The sequence below is a fragment of the Theileria equi genome, chromosome 1, assembly GCF_000342415.1.
Source record: "Theileria equi strain WA chromosome 1, complete sequence".
Taxonomy (NCBI): domain Eukaryota; phylum Apicomplexa; class Aconoidasida; order Piroplasmida; family Theileriidae; genus Theileria; species Theileria equi.
In genome coordinates this window covers 1300861-1325544 of record NC_021366.1, presented here as the reverse complement: position 1 = coordinate 1325544, position 24684 = coordinate 1300861, and the positions used below count along the sequence as shown (strand labels likewise).

The following is a 24684-nucleotide window of genomic DNA, read 5'->3' as shown; positions in this document are numbered from 1 at the left end:
TCTGCCAATGGGCAGAACTGGGACCATTAGACACTCCCCTCTAGACTCCTCTCTCGTTGGTATACTGAAATGCTATAAGGTATATATTCCTTAATACTACAATGGTTAAGGAAAAGGCATTCACTAGATAGCATCAGCCATATGGATTCTTTTCATACTTTATATTCCCATTCATTTTCAGCATTCACTCTAAATTTGATTTATCTATGGAAATACTCCATAATAAATGCATTAACACCAATTCTTAGGACAATAAAAAATACTATTGTAAAGAAAAAGGAAGAGACTCTTGTTGAAGCGTTTGTTCATATATAAAATTTATAAAGTATTTAGTGCCCCTGTTCACTCTGGAATGTTTTTCAATTACAATGAAAATCTTGTTCCTCCATACCAGGTCATTGTGGATACGAACTTTGTGAATTCTTCGATTCAAAATAAACTTGATTTGCACAAGGGCATGTTGGATTGTCTTATAGCAAAATGTGAGTAACACCCCTTTCTACAAGCATATACCTTAGGTATAATATGCGTAACAGACTGTGTAGTTGGCGAATTAGAAAAGCTCGGTCATCGCTACAGGATGGCACTCCAATTGGTAAAGGATCCTCGTGTAAAGAGGCTGACGTGCACACACACTGGAACATATGCAGACGATTGTATCGTAGAGAGAATTACAATGGTGAGTACACAAGTATTCATTTAAAAATGCATAGCACAAATGTTATATTGTCGCAACAAATGATAAAGATTTAAAGAGGAGAATCAGAAAGATTCCTGGAGTACCGATAATGTACGTTGCAAATCATAAATACGCAATTGAGCGTATCCCATTTTCAATTACCTCAAAATGATGTATGCATAGTAGGTTTATCTATAGCACTTTAGGATCTTTTCTATTTACTCTAATGTTTTTACGGCATAATACTGTGGAATATGGGAAGAGAATCTTTTGCTTCTACAGAATTTACAGGATTCTTTACAAAGAGCCAATGACTAACTTAGCACTAACTTCATGTATCGGAAGGGAAGTATCTTGAATACGAAAAAACTTTCAGATCGTCAATGGATTTTGGCTCAACTATGAGGGCTAAGACACTTTTATGATTCAGAGTCTTGTGAAATCAAAGAATATACCACAAATTGTCCTGATATACTTAAGTTTCTTACATTCTAAAGATTCTTGAAGGGATGCACTGAACTGTACTACATAGGAGAAACAAACATGTAGTAAAGTAATGAATAGTAGAGTGAATACAAAACTTAGAGCCTTAAATATGAATAAAAAGGCGTTTATTCCCGGGGATAATTTCTCCGACTTTACCGTCGAAAATAGTCGACAGTTTCTTTACACATTTGACAAATTTACAGATATTCTAATGACGTTAACCATACTACATTGTTTAAAAAGTGTTGATACAAATGAACCACGGAAATTACGGAGTGATTGAGATTTCCAGATAGACCATCCTGTTGCTTGTTCCTACTAATAGAACGACTTTGGTTACATATGAATGGGTAAAATTACAATATTAACTGGGCTAGCTGAAATATCCGTCTTTCGTAGTATAACTGATTGGTGACTACTCACTTTGTGGCTATAACTTGGGGATTTCCTTGGAAATAGACCGATTATACAATATATATTCGTGAATTTTGATCCTTTTCCATAAAGAGATACTGCTGGCTCACTCGAACGGACGAGCTATATGAAGCGCATGGCTAGACAACTACGTTATTGGTGTATATAACGACCCTAATCTTCACTAGTGTGTATTTGAAGACTCTAAAGTAGGCTGAGGCACAATGTGAAATCTCCTCAAACCTATATGTAGCGATACCTTGAAAAAATATAAAAGATGCGGGATCCATTAAAATTCCTCATCCGCATATACAATGAGTAAGGCTTCTGATTTACCCAAAACCTTGCACCTAACATTAGTGGTAAAGGAAGACTTAACACTCTTACATGCCACCCACATTCCACTTCCTGCCCAGTATAATATAGATCTAAGAGTTCCATAATCCTTAGTGGGCCATTTACTCCGATCATGTTCATATTTAGAATAAGTCTTTAGGTATCCGTCTCCAGTAAAGGCCAGAATGATCATTAAACCTTGTGAAGTGAACGCATTAAAAGAGGAGATAGTACCTTCACTTCCACTATCCACTTGCTTGGCGGCTCCAGAATAAGAAACTGCCTTTAGTCCTTCTTCACAAAACTTTAGAGTCACAGTAATAACCCCAACCTTCAAACCACTACTCTTTATAGAACTAGCTACTCTACCATCAGGGTAATGAAGTGTAACAAAGCATAAGACCATGGCAAGAATATGTGGAATTGCCAGAATCCAAGTACCATGCCACCATTGAGCACTACTCCAATCTTTATGTGGGCCCTTTTCAGATGCACATAAAGTGACTATGGCAATAACGATACCTGGTACTGCACTAACGAACAAGACAGCAAGATCAATAGTGTATCCAGTTCCAACATCAGTCAACTTATAGGGAGCAATAGCAGGATAGAAAGCGTAAATACCACCCATACCAACCATTCCCATGAAAATTGGAGACCAAACAGTGCCAGTATCTTTAGCTTGTTTACCAGTACCACCTTGATCCGCAGTAGTACCAACAACAGCGATAGCAATCCATACACCAGCGGAGGCTGCTGCAATCACTATCGCTATGATCATCTGCCAAAATATAATCCAGTAACTAACGTTTGACCAATTAAACCACTCAGCAAGCTTCGTAAAGATATAGTAGTAGATACAAACCTGGATACCGGAAAGAGGTATTCCTACATTGAAAAAGGAAGCATTTGCACTTCCAACATTCATTACAGTTGCCACATTCAGTCCATAGACAAATGAGACTAGGACAATAGCCCAGTAATAGAAGGTAAGATCTCCCTGTTCTCCCCCAGAAGTGAATGCATAGAGAAGTAAGATGAATGAACAGCATAGTGTCACATTTGTAAATATGGCAAGGCATCTGAAACATTTCTTTGAAACTGGATCTTTTGGTTCTTTAATAAGTGTTGCAATAGTTACAATAGCCATCCCAGTAAACGTTGCCAGTTCCATAGGATTATGGACCATGTTAATGAACGAACTGGCATGCTGCTGAGGAATTTTAAATCTATCCATTGCAAACTTTGCTCCAGTTAACGCCACACGGAGAGACTGCAAGAGAGTCAGACCTGCCATAAACATGGCACTTTGCTGGAGTTCCTTGCTTGATCCTTTCATACCTCCTGTAATTTCACTTTTCATTTACTTCCACAATCATGTTTTATCGCTCATGATTTTGTCTAATGCCATTTTAGGCTGATGTTAAATCTTTTTAGTGCCATAATTTTGGCACGGAATCTCCATTTTTACAAGGGTATAATAATCTTTATGCTGTCTTTGAATGAAAAAGAGGAATCTTGAATTATTGCAATGTGTAGTTGAAATATGTTACATATGGTACCGGACCTTCATTGTTAAATCTATAGTACAATTCTGGACATTTGTCTACTTGAGGCTTTAGTATAAACTTTTGATGTTTTATTCTTTCCGAAAATGCTAGAAGATTAGCCTTTTTGATTGAAATGTATCCTCTTCTTTCATGGACTGTTGCCTCTAGGACAATAACTTGGTCACAATAACAGCCTCAATTCTGACAACCGTGAATCCAAATGCGGCGTAGGGACAGAGCACAATAATTTATACACGCTTACATTGTTAAAACAGAGATGGTAATAGATCGGATGAGATCTTCCAGGAAGAACTGCATGGGGTCAAGGGAAGAAGAGATTCCATCAGTAGCATTTCTGTCTAACTCTGAGATTTTAAAATTTTATAGTGTATGACCAGTTGTACCATTAGTTTGGAGAGGGTGAGGAAGAATGTTATGGGAGCGCTTAGCATCACAAAATTAGCTTGAGAATATCCATGTAGACGATTATAATGCTGGATGTTGAAGATGTGAGATTGGAGATCATTTTTATTAAAAGGGAGGATAAAAACAGCTTTCAAATACATGTCTGTAATGTCTAAATTGGGTGTTGAGTACCAATTTAACCCTTGTTGACCTCCTTGAGGATCCAAAACTTTGCATGGTCAGGTATTTTCTTTTACTCGTCGAGTTTGCCAAGTATCTTCTTGAGGTGTGTCTCATCCTCAGGGATAGCATGTGGTACCTTTCATACTCATTTCACCATACTTACTGATACATGTGTTAGTAACTGTTACTACCCGCGGAGCCCTAATCTCTTTGTGTCACTGGTAAAGTGTATAGTCGTATTTCTACATCCAGGTCTCTTGTTCCGCACGGAAAACTTGTCGGCAGGTACCTCTCCACGGATGGATACTCTTTCTAGACATAACACAGTACATTGCAGAGAATCGAGGGAAATATTGTAGTCAGAGCATTGTCCACGAACAGGTATAGTTTACATTGGTCCTTGGGATGATCCTCATCAGCACCATCTCTAGTATATTTCTTTTCTCAACAATCATCTTCTTTTAAAATTTCCATCCTGCCCTGGCAACATTAATACACACTTGTATTTTTACATGGGAAAACCATAGTATCAGACCCCCTTGCATGCCAGTTCAAGTGTCTAGTCTTTTCCAGCACTACTAAACCACAATTTGCCCCGTTCGTTACAACTACTTGGTTAAAGTGCCAGAGATAGCCCAGCCAAAGAGGCAAAATCCTATAAATTACAATGTAGCAAACGTACAAGCATAAAGATAAATTACAGTACATTGCATAATCTACTCTTCTGGTTTTTTATCATCAACGGAATCCGATTGGATATCGCTGGCCCAGAGTGTGAGATTATCCCTAAGAAGTTGCATGATTAATGTGGAGTCCTTATAAGAGTCCTCAGAAACGGAATCAAACTCTGTAATTGCATCATCGAATGCACGTTTAGCCATTTCACAAGCGTCGTGTGGCTTATTTAAAATTTCGTAAAAGAAGACCGAAAAGTTCAGGGCAAGGCCTAGTCTTATTGGATGGGTGGGCTTTAATTCACTTTCTGCGATTTCTGTGGCCTTTTGATAAGACTCTTTTGCAGAACCAGAAGCTTGAGCCTTTCCCTCATCACAGGAAAACTCACTAATGTAGCGGTAGTAGTCACCCTTCATTTTATAATAAAAGACCAAACTTTCACTCTCCTAAAACAACATGACGGAATAGAAAAAAACAAACTTGTGTAGATGTAATAAGCTTTGTGTTCAAGAGGTTCAAAATGGAGTTGCAAATCTGATCAAGCTCCTTTTCAATTTTGATACGATATTCGCTCGCCAAGGCCTTGTGTGCAGCATTTGACTTACTGGCCTCCTTTTGCTCAACGCTTGAAACTATACGCCATGATGCTCTCCTGGAGCCAACAGCGTTTTTGTATGCTACAGATAACAAATTGCGCTCCTCAACGGTAAGTTCCTCCTTTTCATTAATACACGTTTCTACCAATGACTTCATGGCATCAGCCATTTCTACAAGATTGTTTAGTGTGCGGATTAACGAGTGCAACAAGTCCATAAAAGGCATTTACTCATCACTTACCATCATACCGTTCAGCTTGCTCAGCGAGCTTGGCGGTGTAAATGAGCTCAGCTCTGTGGTTACCTTCTTCTGCCATTGCACTGTAAATTAGTGTAAGACTGTCGAACTCGGACTAATCCGATAGACTGGGTGGATACACGCACACTTTGCACGGACGGTGATGGTTCCATGGCCAACCTATGAGCCAATTTGCCGTGATCAATTTCATAATACTCGTTCAGGCAAAGTGTGCGTGTATCCGTTTGCGACACACAGCCGCGAAAAGTCAAAAAATGTAAACAAACATTATCAAACTCCTACGTATTTTCTACGTTGTTTCCCTAATCGAATTTCAAATTGTTTGGACCAGTTCCTTTTCGACGCTTGTGATAGATTTACACAAAATTGTCTATCGACCCGTTTGGCACCTTTGATACGTGGGGGTGATGGCCACACAGGTGAACCTGTAGGGCTTTGAACCTACTCCAGTAGCACTGATTTTTGCCGCCTGGAGATCCAGCAGGAGCTCGTCGAGGACAGAGAATACAAATTTTCAGAGTGTGTGCGAAGAAAGCAAAGATTCGACCACAACAGCCGGATTTACCATTATATGGCATTTAAGGAGTCTTTAAAGCGGTATTTATAATATCCTCCGGCAACGTCCGGCCCTTTGTGGATTCACAGACCAATATACGAAAAGTTAGCGACTAGAACCGTTTAGTGGATGGTAGGCTAAGGGCTGGTGTATTTGGCCGAAGTTTTCTGGTCTCAAGTTTAATCGCAGGAATGTTTAGTGGTACTGGTGTGTTGGAAAGGTCTCTCATTGTCGAATTGAGCCACTCCTAGCACCGGTGAATAGTTAATGCAGTAGGAATCTTGTTGGAGTTGTTCATCCTTCACAATTTAGCATCACCTTGCGCTGGTTATTCACAAAGTTTTAAATACTGACGAGCAATACAATGCCAAAGACGCTGGGAGAGCTAGAAAGCCTTGAAAAGAAACAGGTTATTGCGCCAAAGTCGCAAAAGAAGGACCCTGTAGCAGAGTTCAAGAGAATGGAGGGGATAAAGCGGGGTTTGCCAAAGGGCTTGCGCGAACGTGTGGAAAAGAGAGGAGTGAAGAATGTGCAAGCACTCAAGGTTGTTGCTCGGCAGGCTGTTTTACGCAAGAAGAATGAAAGTATAAAGGGTGTCCCCAAGGGCGTTGTAAAACCAAAGAAACAAAATGTTGAAAAGGCTCCACAGTACAAGGTTGACAGGAAAATTGTGAAAAAGGCAAAGCGTGCGGTTGCTAGATTGCGCTTGTAGATTTGTAGTTTTATACATATATGTTAACTCCATAATTTAAAAAATTGCTTGAGGGATTCATAGGTCCCCCAGGAGATTGCAGCTGCGGGTGTGCATATTCCTACTCTGGTTGTGGCCCCTCTGAAGAAGCCTTTAAAGCCTTCTTTGACTATAATGTTTTTTGCGGTACCCAGTACGTTCTGTAGATTCATTTATAAAGGTTGTTTGTACAAACCTTGTACTGTGGAGTGAATTGCTTTGGCTTTGATGGTAGATAGCAAGTTTGTGTTTGAAGTCTGGTCTTTATCACATCAAATGGTGTTGTTAGAGCGCCAGCTACGGCACCTCCGATTCCTAGGTATGCATGTTTCAGTGATCAAAGTTTTCATGTATATAATGTGCACGAATCAAACCTGCATATACGAAGTGGTTAATTTTTCCTTCTCCACCCCTATCCCTTAGAAATTGCATCACCGAAACAAGTAACGCGTGGTATGGTACATTCATAAATAGGGTTACTGAAAAGCTTCTAAAAAGAGCCTTGACTCCCTCATACTTTATTACAGAGTGCATGCAGTCAAGAGTGCCTTTGTAGCATCCCAACTGAAGTCTTTGCTTTATTACATCTGCCGGTGTGAGTATAAAGTCATGACAAAGTGTGGCCATTGCACCAGAGAGCGCCACATTAGTCCTCTTTACACTTTCATAAACCGTAAAATATAAAATATGGGCTGGAACACACCCAATTACGATAACATTTGAGCCCCTAAAAAGGTTTCCAGAGACGTTACTTCTCGTCTTGGTTGAAGCTCTGGCCAAATACTGTGTTGCAATATCTGTATACATTGGCATTGTTATTCTATTTACTGGTGAGGTTCTAAGCCATCCAGAAATACTAGCCAATCTTGAAATGCCAGACATGTTCACAATACTATGTCTGCCTTGCGATAGTTCCGGTTTAACTACATTGCAAATTCCAGAACCGCTGGCACATTTGCAGAGTTCAGTCTGTAAACGCGTCTTTATGGTATCTAGGGGAAAGAGTGAAATGTGTTCGATTACGCCGGCAGTGCTACCACAAACTGCATGCTGCCAAAATGGCAACTCGCCTGTAAATTTATTATTGATGAATATATTACACGGATTGTAATTTTGGAAATCATGAAAGGAATAGGTACGAGCAGTGAATAAAATGACTTTTGCTACAAGATCAAGAAGGAATTTGGGAGTCTTAAGATTCCAGTCCTAGAGTATCTCCATAGAGACTCATATTTGTCTAACCCATGGTTCTCCATAGAGTCTTCATGAGTATCATATTTGCCGTACTAAAGCGTCAAGGAAATACGGTACCTCCAAGTGCTTGTCCAAGGTATAGACGATAAACTTAGTATACAGTTTCCATCCTGCAAAACAAGCCAAGGCAGATGTGCCAAGAATGCCCGTAGGCACTCCTATGATTACATCCCAAGGAGTTTTAGGAGGGACTTTTTGAGGTTCAGCAGGAGGTTCTTTACATGGTTGATAGCCACATCCAGAAAGGGTTTTTAGTGCATTCACAAGTTGATTATATTTGTCGCAGCCTGTGATGCTTTCTGGGTCAGGAACTTCATCCAAGACTTTTTCCCATGTATTACCATCAGTACTTTTCTTGTACCAGCCTTTAGCATTGGCTTGCCCACTTCCTTCGATATATATAAGAACGGGATCCTTATCGTTACAGTAAAAGGCATAAACATCTACTGGCCCGGGAATAGGAAAGTTCAGTCCAGAAGGTTGTATACGTTGTAGATTAGTGCTACTATCATAGTACTTCATCTTAGCAAGTTTCAACCCATCACCAGAAATAGAGTGCTTATAGGCAGTAACAGTGCTCGTGCTGTTATGATTCTTACAATAAACATTTACTTTCTCAACGGAGACCTTTCCACCATTATCACCATTCTTATGGTAAGTACAACAGTATTTGTTCTGATTACTGGATACCTTGTCAGAAAGTTTGCTAGAATTCTCATGTGATAGATCCAAGGTAACTGCATTGTTGTTGTAACAGTTAAGGTCGTCCAGTAACTGCTCAAGCTTTTCACCATCTCCTGAGAGTTGTCCATGTTCAGTCCACTTATCACCATCATCATCATCCTTGGCATAATACTTAGTTCCAGTTGTGCCAGTAGTGGTAACTTCTAGAAGGATCGGGTTACCAAGATTGTTATTCCAATAGAAAACAGAGACACTCACTACACCTTTTATGGGTTGTCCTGTCGATCTTATTCCTGACACTTTTATTTCTTCACCATTGCTGAGTTTTTTATTTAACTTGAATGTTCCTCCACCTGGAACCCAATGGACATATTTGGTAAAGTTAGTGACCTTATCAATACTAGTATCCTTTTTGACCTCTAGGCCAGGTATTCTATCATTACTCAGACAATTACATTGTCCATTGCATTTTCCTTCTACATTTAACTGGAGCCATCTATCAGTCATCCTCCATGTTCAGAGAGAGTATGCTCTTTCAAAACTCTGAGATCCATGAGTAGTCTCCTATCTACTCCTCATCCATTCATTCATCCTCCCTCACAACTAGCTCATTGTCAGAAATACTATCCACAGAATGACAAGATGAACAACTATCAACACAGTCGTCTGAATGGTCTCCATGGATGATCCACTAGCCTGGACAACTTCTGCCTTCATCCATTTTCCAATACTCTTCCTATAAACTATATTCACCACGTCTTTTGTCTAAAGGCTTCTGGTTATCGCAATGTTTGGTGGCGGCATATTTCCTTGGAAGTTCCACTGGCGAGACAATTCCTTGATCCTTCCACCGTTAAATCTCATTCTTTCTTCATTATTCCCATACAAAGTCCTCAAAATTGTAGCAAACTCCATACCACTCACGTAAAACGACAAGGAATGGCAAAATATCGTCAGCAGCATAAACCCGTGGTCTACAGCTGTGAAAACTGGGCGATCACGTGGCCTAGAAGCCGAAAAGAACACATAAATGTAATGAATGAAAAATATAAACTCAAATATTGACGTACAAAGCCACAAATTCACTAACCATTCCACTCTTCCCAATCCATAGGGTCTTTATCATCAGACTTCATTTTTAGACGGGGATAAAGCACCTAGTCACAGTCCCATATTAAAAGGAATACATTTACATTTTTTAAAAACAAAAAAGAAAACGAAATGACCGAGTAAAGAGACATTGGAATCCCCATGGAATCCAGGGCCTAAGCTGGTCATCTTTCCAGTTCATTCAAAGTTATTCTCAGAAATATTATACATTTATGAGGTGTTAAATAACACAAAAACGTGGAGATTAGAAAGGATACTACCAGCCGTACTTCATTCTTGCTTCGTGCTTGGACTTTCTCATATGAGCAGTTCGTTCCATGATTTCCATCTCCTTATCTTGCGCTTCTGCAGCTAGCCAGTTGATCTGAGAGACGATTGTGAAGGTATGGATGACATAACAGTACCTGGTGTTTCCTCTTTTGTGTTCTTCTGACAGTGTTGCTCGTGAGTATGTGACCGTCGTCCGTTTCCATACGATGAGCCATGATCGAATACCTCTTTCGGCCTTCCATTAATGCCTCTTTAGTACCGCTGAAGGCTCTTTCTTTTTCCCTGGAAAGGTTTAGTGAAGGTTGGTAGACTTACTCCTTGCTCATTCTCAAGTCCTCTGCATTGATGTCTGTAATGTGAATTTCAGCCCCTTGCCATTCCTTGCTCTTTGGGATTCTTACTTCAGAGTTTGGGTTTGAGACGTTGAAGCTGTGGAGAGTTTTGGAGTAGTCGAAGGCATCATATTCCTGGACTTCAGGCGCGATATACTGTCCAGTTGTTTGCGATTCTGGTTGTGTAGTATCGGTATTTTTCACGTTGGCATTTAAAATTTCATCTTCTGTGCACGTTTCCACGTTTATTTTGACAAGGTTGTCGACCTTGAAAGTTTCAGGATTTCTGCTTTTTTTCTCAATTGTAAAGAGATTTAGAGATGTTGATTCCTGGCCATCAGAGTCGGAATCTGCATAGCCATCTAGGGTGAAGGATGTATGATCTTTATCCTCTTGGCTATTTGTAGTTTTGTCATCGGTTCCAGAGTCACTTTTGTCGATTTTCTTGGCTTCTTTGAGGGTATTTCCAGAGTTCCCTTCAGATTTAAGACCATTCCTGATTGTATTAAAGACTCTGTTAATGTTAAAGTCTCGATTTGCATTGAATTCCCGTTTTGCGGCAACCCTTTTCTTTTGACCTTCCGGTTTTTTGGTGGATATTCCTCCTATCTGTTCCTCAACTGGTACTTTCTCATGAGTATAAGCAGGTTGAACATCTTTAATGGTACTTTTAGCCTCGGTAACGTCATTTATGACGCCTACTTTGACCTTTTGACCAGAATCATCGCTTTTACCACCATCTTCCTCATCATCGCTGGCATCAAGGGCAGCCTTTAGCCAATCCATTCGTTTAAATCAAAATTTATGGCATATACCCTCCACAAATTTAATGTGTATGACCCGCGGTCGTCCATATGGTGATATTGTGGAGCTTTCAGTTGATATGTTTCATGAGAACATACCACATACTTCAAATTATTTTAATCTTACAGAATGTAGCATCGTTTAGCCTAAACAGCCACTGTGCGTCCCTCTCGGGGGCCATAAATGGGCCAAAAAGACAAAATTTTAATGCAGAAAAATTGAGTATCGCAGAAATCGAACGAGAATTTAGGGATGAATCGGATGATGAAGACGAATTTTTGCCGGAACTCCCAGTTTTGAGGAGCATCCCTCGCAGGAAGAGGGAAGAAGATGAATTAGAGCTTCCGGAGGATTTTCAAGAGGAAACTGAAGATGACGATCAATACTATGAGGATGAATGCCCTGAAAATGGAAATGAAGAGACTACAACTATTCTGGATGACACACCTGCTGGAAAACTAATCAGAGATTCCATCATCTGGGAGCAGAACGAATTACGTTACAAACATCCATCATTTGCCAATTTTGACAACTTGTCAGAGGAATACGTTTTAGAGACTCAAAAACAGTTGAAGCAAGAGGAGAGAGGTATAACCCATAGGGAACAGTTACGGGAACTGCTTGAACCGAAGAAGACAAAAACGCGTAAAAGCATTACATGGAAGACAATGATACCCTCGTTTATTGTTGACACTAAAAACAATCAATGTAAAGGTTGTGGAGTGTTTTTGCAGACGCAACACGAGGATAAAAAAGGATACGTTGATCATATCATTCTACAAAGGAAAGTTCCTGTACTCTGCAAACGATGTTCTAGCATGAACAGCGGTGGAATTTATACCGTTGGCGGAGTAGCACTGGGTCAGAGTGCAAAGGAAGCATCCGGTGAAACAGTGGCTCGGTTGCGCAATGCTCTGAGTTATCATGAAAAAAGAAGTATTAAAATCGTTTACATTATGGATGTATTAGATATGTACTTTGAAGAAGGACTTGCGAATCTCATTATCAAACGTTAGTTTATATACATGTGTGATTTTTTTTTCTTTATTAGAATATACAATGTGGCAACTAATACATCTCTACATTCACATTTAGGACGTGCTTTGGCAAAAAAAGTTTCTACACGTCTTTACATTGTATTAAACAAGGTTGATTTACTTCCGAAGCATCGCAGAAAGAGGATTATGGAGTATGTGCAAAGATTTATAAATAACAAGGCGCCGCAACTCAGAGTAAAAACTAGGGATATTTTCCTATTGAGTGCTAAAAAGGGAGCCGCAATAAATCTCTTTTTAAGTGTCCTGTTGAAGAATGCACGAAGGACTCGGATATTTTTTGTCGGTGCCACCAACGTTGGAAAGTCGACCCTTTTGAATTGTATAGCTAATTTCACAGGAGGTGAAACTAAAAAGATACACAATATTGCCAGTCTTATGACTGTTTCCGGTGAGGGTACAAACGAAACCGACTCTAGAGGCAAGAAAAAGAAGTTACAAGAACCCCCAAATATTTTATCCACAAGTATCGTACCTGGAACAACTTTGAGCGTGATGCATATAAATACAGGTACAGGTTTGAAACTTTTTGACACTCCTGGAATCGTTTTACCGGGATCATTGACATCTTACCTGACTGCATCAGAATTAAAATTAGTTGTACCTTCATCTCTGGGTCCTCTAAAGCCGCATCGACTTAGAGGAGGTTTGTTTTTATTTTCACACATGCCGCACTTTTACATCTACAACATACATTCACAGGTTACACAATTCTATTGGGCCCATTCGTTCGCATAGATATCGTTAGGGGTCGTCCATTCTTTTTTAATATATTCGCGTCAAAGAGGATCAAAGTGGTCACTAAAAAGACGTTTAAAGTTGAAAAATTTCTCCATACCAATCCATTTGGGGATGTTCGTCTCTTTTATGGCGTGGAACCACTAGAGAATTCCCGTATGGCACGTAGAATGAAGATTCTTGGAGCTGGATGGGATAGGGCAACTACAGACATTTGCATTCAGGGACTTGGCTTTGTAACACTTGGGGGTGCCTTGGGACTAGAGTTGCTTGTGGAAACCCTTCCAGAAGTTACAGTACATATGAGGGAACCATTAATGCCCTTTGACGTGATTCCGTTTAGACGCAAGTGGGCAGATTGATGGACACTGGCTAAAATATACAAAATTCATTTACACATTAGGTATGCTTGTACTTGCATATACACATCCTAAGGGTGTGCGTGGATTTTATATTCAATCCTTCTTTCTTCCTGATACAGGTGCCTTTTTAGAGTGTGGACATTTTCTGGTGAGGAGTGCAACACTAAAGATCATTCCAGCTACAACTCCGAATAGGAATGAGAATGTTGCAATAGTGAAGAATCCCCTGAAAGCAGCGTCGTAAATTCTCTGGGCCTCGTGTACTCCAGAGATCAAAAAGTCTGATACATGACCAAAGAGTGAGAGTGGTGGTGGTACTGGAATTCCAGAGAGGTTCAAGTGGCCAGCGGTAACAAAGGCAGTAAGGGACTCGGTTGAGCGATCGCCACCTTCATAATGGTACATTTTACCATCCTTCAAGAGAATGAGAGTAGGATAGCCCCTAATTGCGAATCTCTTGCCAATTTGCACATTCTTGGTGACATCAATATCGGCAACATTGACAGTTCCCTTGAGGTCCTTGGCGAGTTTCTCCCAGGCTGGAGTCATTTTGCGGCAATGATGACACCAGGGGGCATAGAACTTGACGAACCATGGGCCTATATGTTATTTAATGAAGAGGTGCGGCAAAATGGAGAAGGAGAGGATGAAACTGAATGGTATGCTATAGACAAGCATACAAGTTACAGCCCATTCACATACGGCAAACTTGCGCTTGCCAGTGTATACCTCGTGTTATAACAAAGAGGTGGACTCACCTGTAGTACTTCCAGTGGTTGCTTGAGTAAGATGCTCAAAGTTGGCGTCAGTCAAAACGACGACACTTGATGGACCCTCAGGGTCGATTTTGACCGTAGGTGTGGCAACGACATTGCTGCAGGCCAAAAGAGCGCCGCAAACAAAAAGAACCTTGGAAATTACAGATTTCATTTTAGAGTTTATGGACTATAAATTGATGGAAAAGTCGCAGTCCCAGGCACACCCCATTAGCGACACACAAATGAGTCTACGCGGAAGAAATAGGATGCGAGCCTAAATATCAACTTTTGATGCGCCAAATGGCAAATCCTCCCGTTCAGATCTCACATTTATGAGGTGTGTGGATTTTTAGTGAGAATCTGGCAGACAACATCAGTTTTGCTAGTGCCACAGAAATGGGCCAAAAAATGTCTATTTTTGGAATTTAAGACAAATATAACGAGCGTTTAAGGGTTAACATTATATCTTCCACCAATTGAAGCTGAGAAATGGATGCACACGTGCACTTTTTGACCAAAAATTGGTCTAGTAGCTCCAGAGGAGATTCTAGAGTTCGCAACAATGGACTCGATAAATGTGCTTTGGACGGGTCATTATTACATGATTTACAATGAGATGTTGTCTGTGGAGTGCCTTCAGGTGGGAATGTATGCTCTATTACTCCTAGAGACCAATGCGGAGTAGGGGAGCCTGTGAACCCTTTATACCCTGGTTGACTACCCATAGAGACCATTCAGAGGACTGTATTGATAGTTGTTCATCTGGTTCTGTGGATACTCTCTGACGGTGAGCTAGTTGTGAGGGAGGATGAATGGAGAAAGTACCATAACATAGTTTTAACTAAGGTATATAAAATAGGAGAGTATAAGGTAGCATTATGAATGGTCCCAAGCATAGATATAAGGAACAAGTGCCCAAATATAAAGGATGGGAAGAACACATGCCAATGTAAAGATGTTTATCAGATCAAGGCATTAAGAGGAACTCTCAAAGGTACTGATGGGAGAGATACCGACTATAGATATTGCAAACATAGGAATGAAACAAATGAACTATTGATAAAAGATCTTAACTATAATGGACAACCTCTTAAAGTAGAAGATGGTAGAGGATCCAAACTATTATCCGCTACACATTCTACAATATGGGAGGTAACAACTTACTACTCTTTTGAACATGACAAAAATGCACATGTTATAAAAGTTCCTCTTATCCTAGGAGTACGAAGTAAAATTAGCGAATATAATAGTGACAATGTTACTTGGTATGAAAATTCCAGTATTAATGGAGATAACCTGACATGGAAGAGGATTGATGACCCAGGGACTGAGAATGAATATCCTAAAACAGACAAAGAACATGCCACTACCGAAGGCTTTACTAAGAAGCTAAATGAGCTTACTTGTAATCTGCACAAACTTCATATCGTCGACATTTACAGGACAAGTAGCTATGACTGTGCATGTAGTAATGCCCATGTCACAGTTATTCCCGATAAAGGAACTACTCTTCCTGGATATACCAAATATAACTACCAATACACCAGTAGTGAAAATTTTGTTAGATACAAAAGAGTTAACATTAAAGATGGAGATGATGACAAACCCCTTACACTCAACCACCGGACTCCTAAGCTATCTGTCTACTACTGGGATGCAGACAAGAAGCGTAGAAAGAAACCCCTACTTATGGAAGTATATGTTGGAGGTGAGAAACTTCTTGAAGGTCATGATGATACGCCAGTTCTTGTTTTTAATAGTGGAGTAAAAGATAACAGTAAGTGGACTATGGACGTAGGATCTGTATCTGCAGATACCCTCCACAAACAAAAGTGCAAACTTTTCCATCCAGTGATCATAGATGTCACTAGGACTACCAGATCATATCCTAATCCATACTGTATAAAGGAAGGTTACAAGAATGGAGAATGTCCTAATAAGGATTCCCCTCATGAAGTAGAGGTTGAAAAGTGCGATGGTTCTATATTTGAGTTAACAAGCTGTACTGGCTGGAAACACACCTATGGTAAGAAAGGGGAGCCTTTTACCGTCACGAAGTTCATAGGAGGACTAGGCACAGATCTGATAAACTTTCCAATATGGAATGCTAGAGAAGTTATAGTCTTCTTTGCCTCTTGTGATAAACCTGATGATCCAGCTACCAAAATACCTCTCCAGATTTACGTTAAGAGCGAAAATGGAGCTATTAGGAAGTGGCAAAGGAGCGAGGATAGAGACGGTGGCGAGTGGAAGGTGGAGAGTATACTAGGAAATAATCCCCCTGATACAACTATGAGTCTTAAAAGTAATCCAGGGACTGCTAAAGAACAAGAGCAACAACATAATGATGATCTTTCTGAGGAAGAAGAGGAAGGATATATAGAGAAAATTGAACAATCTGAATCTAGTCCGTCCTCATCTCAACAAACTCTTTCTCCTACTGAGCTAAAAGAACCTGAGATTGAACAAGGTGGTGCTAGAGAAGGTGAAATTGTTCTAGAAGAGAAAAAAGTTCCGGAAAAACTTGAAACTACTGCTCCAGTTCCTGGACCTATAGTTGATAATAAAGCTATCAGTGAAGCTGGTGAAGCCCCTACTACTGCTTCTGGTCTTACTCCTGAACCTGCTCCTCCTAAAGCACCTCCTACTTCTGGTACCGTAGCTACTACTACTGTTCATAGTGGAAGTAATTTTGTAGATGAAGGCTCATCTCGAACAGATACTGGTGATACTCCTGGACCTAAAGAGGCTCATTCTCAAAATACTCTTCCTACTGCTCAAGAATCTGAAGCTCTTAATAACCTTGGAGCTGGAGGAAACTCTGGCGGAGAAAATACTATATCTAGAAAATCAGGAACCGATGAATCTGTACTATGGAAGCTTTTCTCTGCTACCACCAGGTTTCTTAGTGAAGCAGAACATCTCAGATCAACCATGGCTGGGTTGGCTGGATTAGGTATTACAACCGCAGCCTATAACCTTGTTCATGGTATTGAAGGACTTGGAAGAACACTTGCAGCTACAGGAATTATCGGTAGAGCAACTGCTCCTACTGACACCTCTACATCTCTATCTCTAAAAATACCAAAGGTTGATGTTGAACAATCTGGATATTCTCAACGAGCTACTGATGTAGATGGTCAAGATGGTGATCCTGATCCTAAAGCTCTTGGTGAATCTACTGAAGCTAAAGCTCAACCCGCTGCTCAAACTGCTGCTCTAGGTCAGGACGATTCTGGCCCTTCTCCAGGCTCTCTAGACTCTTCTGTAACTGGCTCTACTCGTAATCCTACTACTACTAAGATAGTTGTCTCTGTAACTACGGGCATTCTTGGTACTTCTGCCTTGGCTTGTTTCACTGGATGGAAACTTTATAATCGCTATAAGGGAGACCCTTGGGTTAGACAGATTTAGGAGTCTATGAATATACTCTAGTAGATACTAGCTTGGATACTGAGTAGTTGGTCTAATGGAGGACTACAGAGGAAGATGGAGTATATCAGAGAGAACCTTTTAATATTAGAGTTTCATGGTGTTGTTCCCCGGATACTTCCACCTATATTATAGCCAATGAATATCTATAGAGATCCTCAAAAAGACACTCCTATTCCAGGTAATGATGCTTTTACAAAAAACTCTTCAGATTGGGCATTTAGAAAACTCAAGACCATAGATCTCTACTAATACATCTATGCCATGTAAAAAAGAAAAATTACGTATAGAGTCCACTGCGTTTTCTCTGAATAAACTCATCGACGCTGTAAATGTTTTCCCTAAAGGGTCTAGAGTTTACAATGGGTCTATTTGCGCCTTCAAAAACGTCGCCAGTAATATTTTCATTAAATCTGCCAGCTTGGCCTGCGATAATGTCTGCAAAACAGTCTTCCATGACTCTTTTGGCGGTTCCAGAGACTTTGTAGACTAGTGTACATCTCGGGTATGGTAAATCTCCGAGTATTGCAGAGTGTTCAATTTCAAATTCCTTGTATTCTTCGTCGAGCATTCCCTCCATGACTTCCAAACTTATGGCAACCCATCTAACTGCAAGGATACCTCCCTTTTGTAGAAATTTGATTCCCATTGCCTTTAATTGCGATTTTGGTGGTTTCAGTACATGCAAAAGACGCATGGACTGTAAGTTGTAAATGCAAACCATACGTCTCTCAGAGACGATGATTGCCATGAGGTCATTTACAGCATCTATTGTGAGGTCATATACTGATAGATTTGCGGGCACATCCTTTTCTTCCTCCAAAGATGCCTTATGCATACTTTCATATTCGTGTATTAGTAGATCCTTTGATTCAAGTTTTAAGACTATACATTCCGGCGTTTCATGGTCGTGCCATGTTAACCTTACAACCTGGAGACTATTCTGCATTAACAAATAGACTCTACCAGCTCCATCTATCTGCAAACGAGTACTACCTATACCTGCCTTATCCAGGGAAACATCAATACCCTGTAGATCAAAATGCGCCACTCTATTCCAAAAACCTGGGTCAGATTTTCTGGTGAGCATCAAATGCCTATGTTCTGTCAAGCTTAAAAATTCATGATTGTTTATCCATGCCACAGCTACAATCTTGTAGTTTGGTGTGCTCCACAAGGAGCCACTCCATAGATGAGAGGAGGATCCATCTGCGATATTCAGAGCCTCTAGACCTGGACATGTTAACAGCTTTGTTCCTTCGGTGGTGATAACAAGCGCTAATTCACCAGAAGGAGAAAATAGAGAATAGTAGGGATATCCACTAGTTTTTGAGGCGCCAATAGAGCTCCAAATTCTGTCTGTAAAGTTGGAGAGTGAGACGCTTTCTTTCCACAACTCCAAAGTTCCATCTGAAAAGGTAACCAGGAGAAGTGTACCAAAGCTACACATTGGACTCGTAGAAACAGATGTTATAAATGGTTCCCTCTCTCCCAATGTATTGGCTAGGGAGACTACTCCAGTGTTGACACTACTAGTGGTAATGGTTGAGGTTGGTAGAATCATTCCACTATCTCCCTTTATATCCCTAAGCCTCGTTCCATCTGCAAACCCTCTAGAGGAGCCATCATGGACAACTCTAGATACCTGTAGCGATCCCTTGCATTCCACCTTTTCATCCGATAGATCCAAATTTCCCTTGTCCAGTCCTGTGAAGACCAGTACTCCATTTGCTCCAGAATGTATAGCCAGCGAGTTCCCAAAGTAACAGTAATTGAACACCATTGACCGAGTGCTTGGTAACGTTCTGCCAGTTTCCACATCTACGGAACTCGCCAACGAGCACATATTGGCAAACGACTGGAAACTCCCGAGGAATCGTCGTATAGATGTGACAATTGCCCTTTCTGCATTGTAGATATTCAAAGATGTTGGCGCATTTGCAAGATAATAGGTATGAACAAACTCCCAGACGGCTGCTAGGGGTTCAAATTGCTTCATAAATCTGCCTATCTTCCTTAAAACTTCTCCATCTGTGTTTGGTGTGGATCCAATTCCAATACCATCATATAGTTTGATGCATTGCGCGGATTTGTGCTCTATAATCGTTCCGCAGGCTATGCACTCCATCTTGGACACACTTTTTTTCGATAGCCACTCATACAGACCAACAATAGCCTCTACAACAAACCATCTCTATCGTATTGGCAAATTGGTCATATTTTGTTTAAAAAGTGAAAAATGTTGCTGATCGAGGAAAATTCTCGTGTGGGGGATGTCGTAACACACTTTGCACATTCGTCCATTTCTTGTTCTTCCACTCTCTTGGGTTATACTTTGATTCTTCGCTATAGCTTCCCATTCTACACTCGGTTTACTTGACAAGACGCTAGAATGTTTGAGTGTAGGCTGGATGGGATGTTTCTGCGTCGTCTCTTTGAGGCGTTGCGCGAAATCTGCAACGACGTGAGCATAGATTGCACTGAAGATGGACTGTCGATGCAAGCCATGGACAATAGTCACATATCGCTCATTCACCTCTGTCTAAGCCCAGACTTTTTCCATCTTTACCGCTGTGATGTGCCTTGCACACTTGGGCTCAATATCTCGTTTATGCTCAAGATTCTCTCCGTTGTTAGAGACAAATCGACTATTTATCTCTCCAAAGGAGATGTTAGTGACGATCCAGTACTGTCTATTAGGATTATCGATGATATTGGACCAAATTTGTCTATAGGTAAGTCATTTAATAGTAGTGGAATGGATACAACAAGGTTATTTTGAGGTATAAAATGAGCATAGCTAATGGATGGGATGCTACTCATGTGACTTGCTCAGAGATCATTCGGATGACCGTGTTGATAGTTGTTCATCTTGTCATTCTGTGGATAGTATTTCTGACAATGAGCTAGTTGTGAGGGAGGATGAATGAATGAATGGATGAGGAGTAGATAGGAACAACTGTAGGATCTCCAAAAAATCCAATATCTGATGTTAAGGAAGTCTCTGTTTACTTTTGGAATGAAGAAATCCTTAAACCTATATTGGTTAAAATCATTACGACGAGTAAAACCACACTTTATGGCAGAAGTAGTGGTGTTAATGATTGGACTCCCGCTTGGGTGCGTGAAATGAATGAACAACAGGCTCTTGACAAGCAGAACTGTCACAACAACAATGCAGTTACCATAGATCTATCTTATGGAGTATCTACGGATAAAATCAATGGGCAGTACTGTTGCAGTGATAACCATGGTTCTAATAGGATCTCTGTTACTTCTGTGACAGTTTCTTGTAAGAATCATAAGAACATAAGTAAGATTACATTCTACAAACACTCCATTAAAAGTAATTTGAGACTGGGGGCCATCAAGTACGATCCTACTTATGATAATACTAGGAATAGAATAACTCTAGATGGACAAACATCTCTTCCCAACATAAGAACTGTCTCTGCATTTTACTCCGGAGGAAATCCAGTACTAATATACATTGAAGATGGAAATAAAAATGGTGCTACCGGATGGTACCAGAAGCCTACTAGTAGTGATGGTAAAGATGAACAGTGGACAGAAGTAGGAAATCTCGAAGACATAATGCCTAAGCATTTTAGTAGCCTTGAATGTGGACAATGGAGTAAACTTTTGGAGGAGCTACAGGAGGCAGGTGGATGTCCAGGTTTGGGAACATGTCCTCCTAATTCTCAACCTCCTGAAAGCCAAGGTATCGTTCAATCTGGTTCTGAAGATCCTGGAGCAGAACCTACTGCTCAAGTGCAAGGTACTCCTGGAGCTGGACAGAGCCCTGGTCATAAACCTGCTGAAGTTGAACCTCAACTTAAACCTGAAGAACTTCCTCCTCAAGAAGCTCTTGTTGAACCCTTTTCTGCTACTGCTACTATAGCTGGTTATGTCGCTGCATGTACTGTTACGCCTACAGGTCTTACTGGGTTTGCTTACTGGATCTACAAACGTTCTAGAGGAGATCCTTGGGTTAGACAGATTTAATGGCTACCTATGGAGGTACTCTAGAGATACTAGCTTGGGTACTGGTAGTTGGTTTCACCTCACCATGGATATAATGCAGTACTTTCTCAAACCTGCCAGTAGGCAGTATTGGAGATAGTACTCTCTTGTAGGCATATCTCAAAGGCTTAAGAAAATCACCCATTTAGCACTCATTCTTACGAGCTCACTACCTTTACATCCATTACATCCTTATATTTGTATCAATGCATACTAACACAAACTTACAGATGCCGAGAACGAGGCTTTGGAAGCACAGGTAAAGCTCATTGATGTAGAGCGTGAACACTTGGATATCCCCAACTGCGAATACACATGTCAGTGCATAATGAACTCCAAGAGGTTCCAAGAATTTGCCAAGTACCTCAATTCTATTGGTGAGACCGTAACAATTTCAATGAATAGAGATGTGATGAAATTGGAGGCTGAGGGAGAGGGTATCAAGGCCTCCAAGTGCTTCCACAACGATGTTGGTGAAGTACGTGTATCATCCACAGAGCCGCTATCGCAAGTTTTTGCGACTCGTTATTTGGTTTTATTCTCCAGGGCTACTGCACTTGCTCAGGAGGTTTCGATTAACTTGTCAGCTGGTATTCCCCTTTCAGTCAAGTTCAACTTTGGCGACGTGAATTCAATTACAGACACTGTTGCATTTATCAACTTTTACCTTGCTCCTAACATTGAGGAGTAGGTTAACCTTTTACTTATCAATCTACCCTTTACACATTTTTGCGGATCATTCGCATAGCAGTCAAGCTGATGTTTCTAATGAGATCGCCCGAGAGAATCTGAACAATGAATATACTAGGATAATAAGCTCAATGCATACATCCTTTTGGAAGCTTTAGGGTTATGAAAAAAGTACACACTGGAGATGCCAGAGATTCCACAGTTAAAGGGGGTTAATTATCACTATTTTGTTTTATTTTTTCCGCCATAGACCATACACATTGGATTGTTAGGGTTAATGTGAATTTAGAGGAAGTTTGTCTCATTCTACCTTGTAATTACAAGGGTTACGTGTACTATAGACTAAAATGCAGTTTTCCTGGATTAATCGTCCTTGTAACACTAGAAACTGGATGATTTATGGATGGTGAGTGACAATATGCCAGAAATAGACTGTGAGATCGGTCAACGCGTTCTTTACTCCGGCCATGTTGGTACTATACGGTGGAAAGGGAAGGTTAGCGATTCCCTCGAGATTGGCCTGCGGAGCAAAAAGACACAACTTGGTTACATTGACATGACAGGAGAACAAGAATCTGTCCACTTACCCAGGGATTCTCAAGACGCAGAGGACGTAGATTCCGTGTCTCAAACTGTGGAGGTCCTGGGAATTGAATGGGACAATTGTCATTTGGGAAGTTATGAAGGCACAGAATACTTTAAATCTGAAAGACTTGAACGTCTAAAAGCGGTAAAGAGTGAGATTGAAAGGGTGTACAAGGGGACCTTTCTTGAAGGGGCATGCACTCAAGACATTCTAGTTGAGAATTATAGACCGTGTTCTTTTATTCTTCCAGAAGTACAAGATGGAATATCCTTTTCAGAAGCTATAAGGGAACGTTACTTGACAGATTCCGAGCCTACAGAATCCCTGGGTTCCGCGGAATTTGTAGGACGTGATAAGGCTGTAGAGTTTTTTAGTCAGCTAACAAATTTATATACAGTTGGTCTATCAGGGTCTAATATAAGCAGACTTGGTGATTGCTCTGAATTCAAATTTTCAAGGGTAAAGGAGCTTTACCTGAGTGCGTGCCTCCTATACAAGTGGTCCACTGTTGCCGATATTCTGGAGCTTTTCCCGAAGCTTGAGCTTTTGGATCTTTCTGGAAATTTATTCCAGAGTTTTTCTGATAATAAAACCACCTCTAACACGTCTGGTAACTCACCAGCCGAAATGCACCAGAGTTTGAACACTCTGATTTTGAACCGGACAATGATGTCTTTTAAGGAAGCCATATCTCTGGCTAAGACATTTCCATCTTTAAAATCTCTCTCTCTTGTCAGCAATGCGTATACTAATCTTGAAATTAAAGATGTAGTAGCAGGTCCAACTAGTTTGGATCTGAGCTCCAACTACGTTTGGAGTTGGTCTTGTATATTCAAACTCATTACCAAATTTATCTCGCTGAATACCTTGATTTTGAGCGGTAATAAGCTCTCAAATTTGGTGTCGGAGGGAAAGACGGATTTGTACCAAGGGGCGCTGGAAATTGCAGGATCTATAACTGCATATTCTGGGATAGAGGAACTGCACATCAACGATAATTTGATTGCAGACTGGGATACTATTACTTCAATATCTGCAATATTTCCAAATTTGCGCATTTTGCGGTTCAAATTACATACTGAAGAACAATCATCTTCGCTGCAAAATGTGCACAGACAGGTGATAATATCGATATTCCCGAGATTAAAGGTTTTAAACGGCTCTGAAATCTCGGACTATGAAAGAATCAACGCAGAGAGATACTACTTGACATTATCGGACTCTCTCTACTTTAAATCTACAGAGAGGAGATTTGGCGATTCACAGACTCACAGAGAGCGTCTCGAGCCTTTACACGGAAAAAGAGAGGTAAAGAAGACTGTACAGGAAATGAGCACTGTGAAAACTATCAAACTCTGTTTAGTTCCGGATGCAGACTCTGAGAGTTTTGCCAAGGAACCAATACACAAAAAGGTCCCTTCAAGGGCTACGGTTCGAGATCTGAAGATCCTTTGCAGCCGACTATTTGGGATAGCGCTTGCGGACATTGTCTTGGTCTACAATGACGGTGTAAGTTTAAATTGCAGTGAATGTAAATGTGCAGAACATGCCCCTGTGTGAGCGGATGGACGATGAAGAAGCCGAACTCCAACAGTATGGAATCAGCAATGACTACCAAATTCGTATTCAGAGTAGACAAACACAATTTTAACTCTGTCACTATACATGTGCATGAACTGTCAGTGCATATTTTCTGTCTAGTGGTCAACATTCTGTC

The 24684-nt window shown here is 40.6% G+C and overlaps 12 protein-coding genes across 12 annotated transcripts; 6 read left to right on the top strand and 6 right to left on the bottom strand.

The window, feature by feature from the left end:
- Window positions 1-141: 141 nt before the first annotated feature.
- On the top strand, window positions 142-851 carry BEWA_024130 (hypothetical protein; the record flags this gene model as incomplete). Its single annotated transcript, XM_004829173.1, has 4 exons — window positions 142-299; window positions 334-482; window positions 519-679; window positions 714-851. The coding sequence occupies 4 exons, from the start codon at window positions 142-144 to the stop codon at window positions 849-851; spliced, it is 606 nt and encodes a 201-aa protein (XP_004829230.1).
- Window positions 852-1868: 1017 nt separating this feature from the next.
- Window positions 1869-3278, bottom strand: BEWA_024120 (hypothetical protein; the record flags this gene model as incomplete). The annotated part of the gene is made up of 1 exon (XM_004829172.1): window positions 1869-3278. The coding sequence occupies one exon, from the start codon at window positions 3276-3278 to the stop codon at window positions 1869-1871; it is 1410 nt and encodes a 469-aa protein (XP_004829229.1).
- Window positions 3279-4769: 1491 nt separating this feature from the next.
- Window positions 4770-5955, bottom strand: BEWA_024110 (14-3-3 protein family member protein; the record flags this gene model as incomplete). The annotated part of the gene is made up of 4 exons (XM_004829171.1): window positions 5850-5955; window positions 5566-5645; window positions 5209-5495; window positions 4770-5174 (listed from the first exon to the last, which is right to left on the bottom strand). Exons 2-4 carry the CDS (start codon window positions 5639-5641, stop codon window positions 4770-4772), a joined length of 768 nt encoding a protein of 255 aa, XP_004829228.1. The 5' UTR covers window positions 5642-5645; window positions 5850-5955.
- Window positions 5956-6047: 92 nt separating this feature from the next.
- Window positions 6048-6851, top strand: BEWA_024100 (hypothetical protein; the record flags this gene model as incomplete). Its single annotated transcript, XM_004829170.1, has 1 exon — window positions 6048-6851. The coding sequence occupies exon 1, from the start codon at window positions 6504-6506 to the stop codon at window positions 6849-6851; it is 348 nt and encodes a 115-aa protein (XP_004829227.1). The 5' UTR covers window positions 6048-6503.
- Window positions 6852-6874: 23 nt separating this feature from the next.
- BEWA_024090 (Mitochondrial carrier protein family member protein) lies at window positions 6875-9314 on the bottom strand (the record flags this gene model as incomplete). The annotated part of the gene is made up of 4 exons (XM_004829169.1): window positions 6875-7030; window positions 7066-7184; window positions 7244-7939; window positions 8345-9314. The coding sequence occupies 4 exons, from the start codon at window positions 9312-9314 to the stop codon at window positions 6875-6877; spliced, it is 1941 nt and encodes a 646-aa protein (XP_004829226.1).
- An 859-nt stretch (window positions 9315-10173) lies between these two features.
- On the bottom strand, window positions 10174-11305 carry BEWA_024080 (hypothetical protein; the record flags this gene model as incomplete). The annotated part of the gene is made up of 3 exons (XM_004829168.1): window positions 10174-10281; window positions 10322-10469; window positions 10503-11305. 3 exons carry the CDS (start codon window positions 11303-11305, stop codon window positions 10174-10176), a joined length of 1059 nt encoding a protein of 352 aa, XP_004829225.1.
- A 104-nt stretch (window positions 11306-11409) lies between these two features.
- BEWA_024070 (hypothetical protein) lies at window positions 11410-13478 on the top strand (the record flags this gene model as incomplete). The annotated part of the gene is made up of 3 exons (XM_004829167.1): window positions 11410-12334; window positions 12419-13024; window positions 13081-13478. 3 exons carry the CDS (start codon window positions 11410-11412, stop codon window positions 13476-13478), a joined length of 1929 nt encoding a protein of 642 aa, XP_004829224.1.
- A 26-nt stretch (window positions 13479-13504) lies between these two features.
- Window positions 13505-14432, bottom strand: BEWA_024060 (protein disulfide isomerase, putative). The gene is made up of 2 exons (XM_004829166.1): window positions 14237-14432; window positions 13505-14077 (listed from the first exon to the last, which is right to left on the bottom strand). The coding sequence occupies exons 1-2, from the start codon at window positions 14406-14408 to the stop codon at window positions 13572-13574; spliced, it is 678 nt and encodes a 225-aa protein (XP_004829223.1). The 5' UTR covers window positions 14409-14432; the 3' UTR covers window positions 13505-13571.
- A 686-nt stretch (window positions 14433-15118) lies between these two features.
- On the top strand, window positions 15119-17650 carry BEWA_024050 (hypothetical protein; the record flags this gene model as incomplete). Its single annotated transcript, XM_004829165.1, has 1 exon — window positions 15119-17650. One exon carries the CDS (start codon window positions 15119-15121, stop codon window positions 17648-17650), a length of 2532 nt encoding a protein of 843 aa, XP_004829222.1.
- Window positions 17651-17941: 291 nt separating this feature from the next.
- Window positions 17942-19895, bottom strand: BEWA_024040 (hypothetical protein). The gene has a single exon (XM_004829164.1). It carries the CDS (start codon window positions 19794-19796, stop codon window positions 17949-17951), a length of 1848 nt encoding a protein of 615 aa, XP_004829221.1. The 5' UTR covers window positions 19797-19895; the 3' UTR covers window positions 17942-17948.
- A 77-nt stretch (window positions 19896-19972) lies between these two features.
- Window positions 19973-22382, top strand: BEWA_024030 (proliferating cell nuclear antigen 2, putative; the record flags this gene model as incomplete). The annotated part of the gene is made up of 2 exons (XM_004829163.1): window positions 19973-20403; window positions 21922-22382. Exons 1-2 carry the CDS (start codon window positions 20061-20063, stop codon window positions 22380-22382), a joined length of 804 nt encoding a protein of 267 aa, XP_004829220.1. The 5' UTR covers window positions 19973-20060.
- Window positions 22383-22799: 417 nt separating this feature from the next.
- On the top strand, window positions 22800-24618 carry BEWA_024020 (hypothetical protein; the record flags this gene model as incomplete). The annotated part of the gene is made up of 2 exons (XM_004829162.1): window positions 22800-24476; window positions 24511-24618. 2 exons carry the CDS (start codon window positions 22800-22802, stop codon window positions 24616-24618), a joined length of 1785 nt encoding a protein of 594 aa, XP_004829219.1.
- Window positions 24619-24684: the final 66 nt, after the last annotated feature.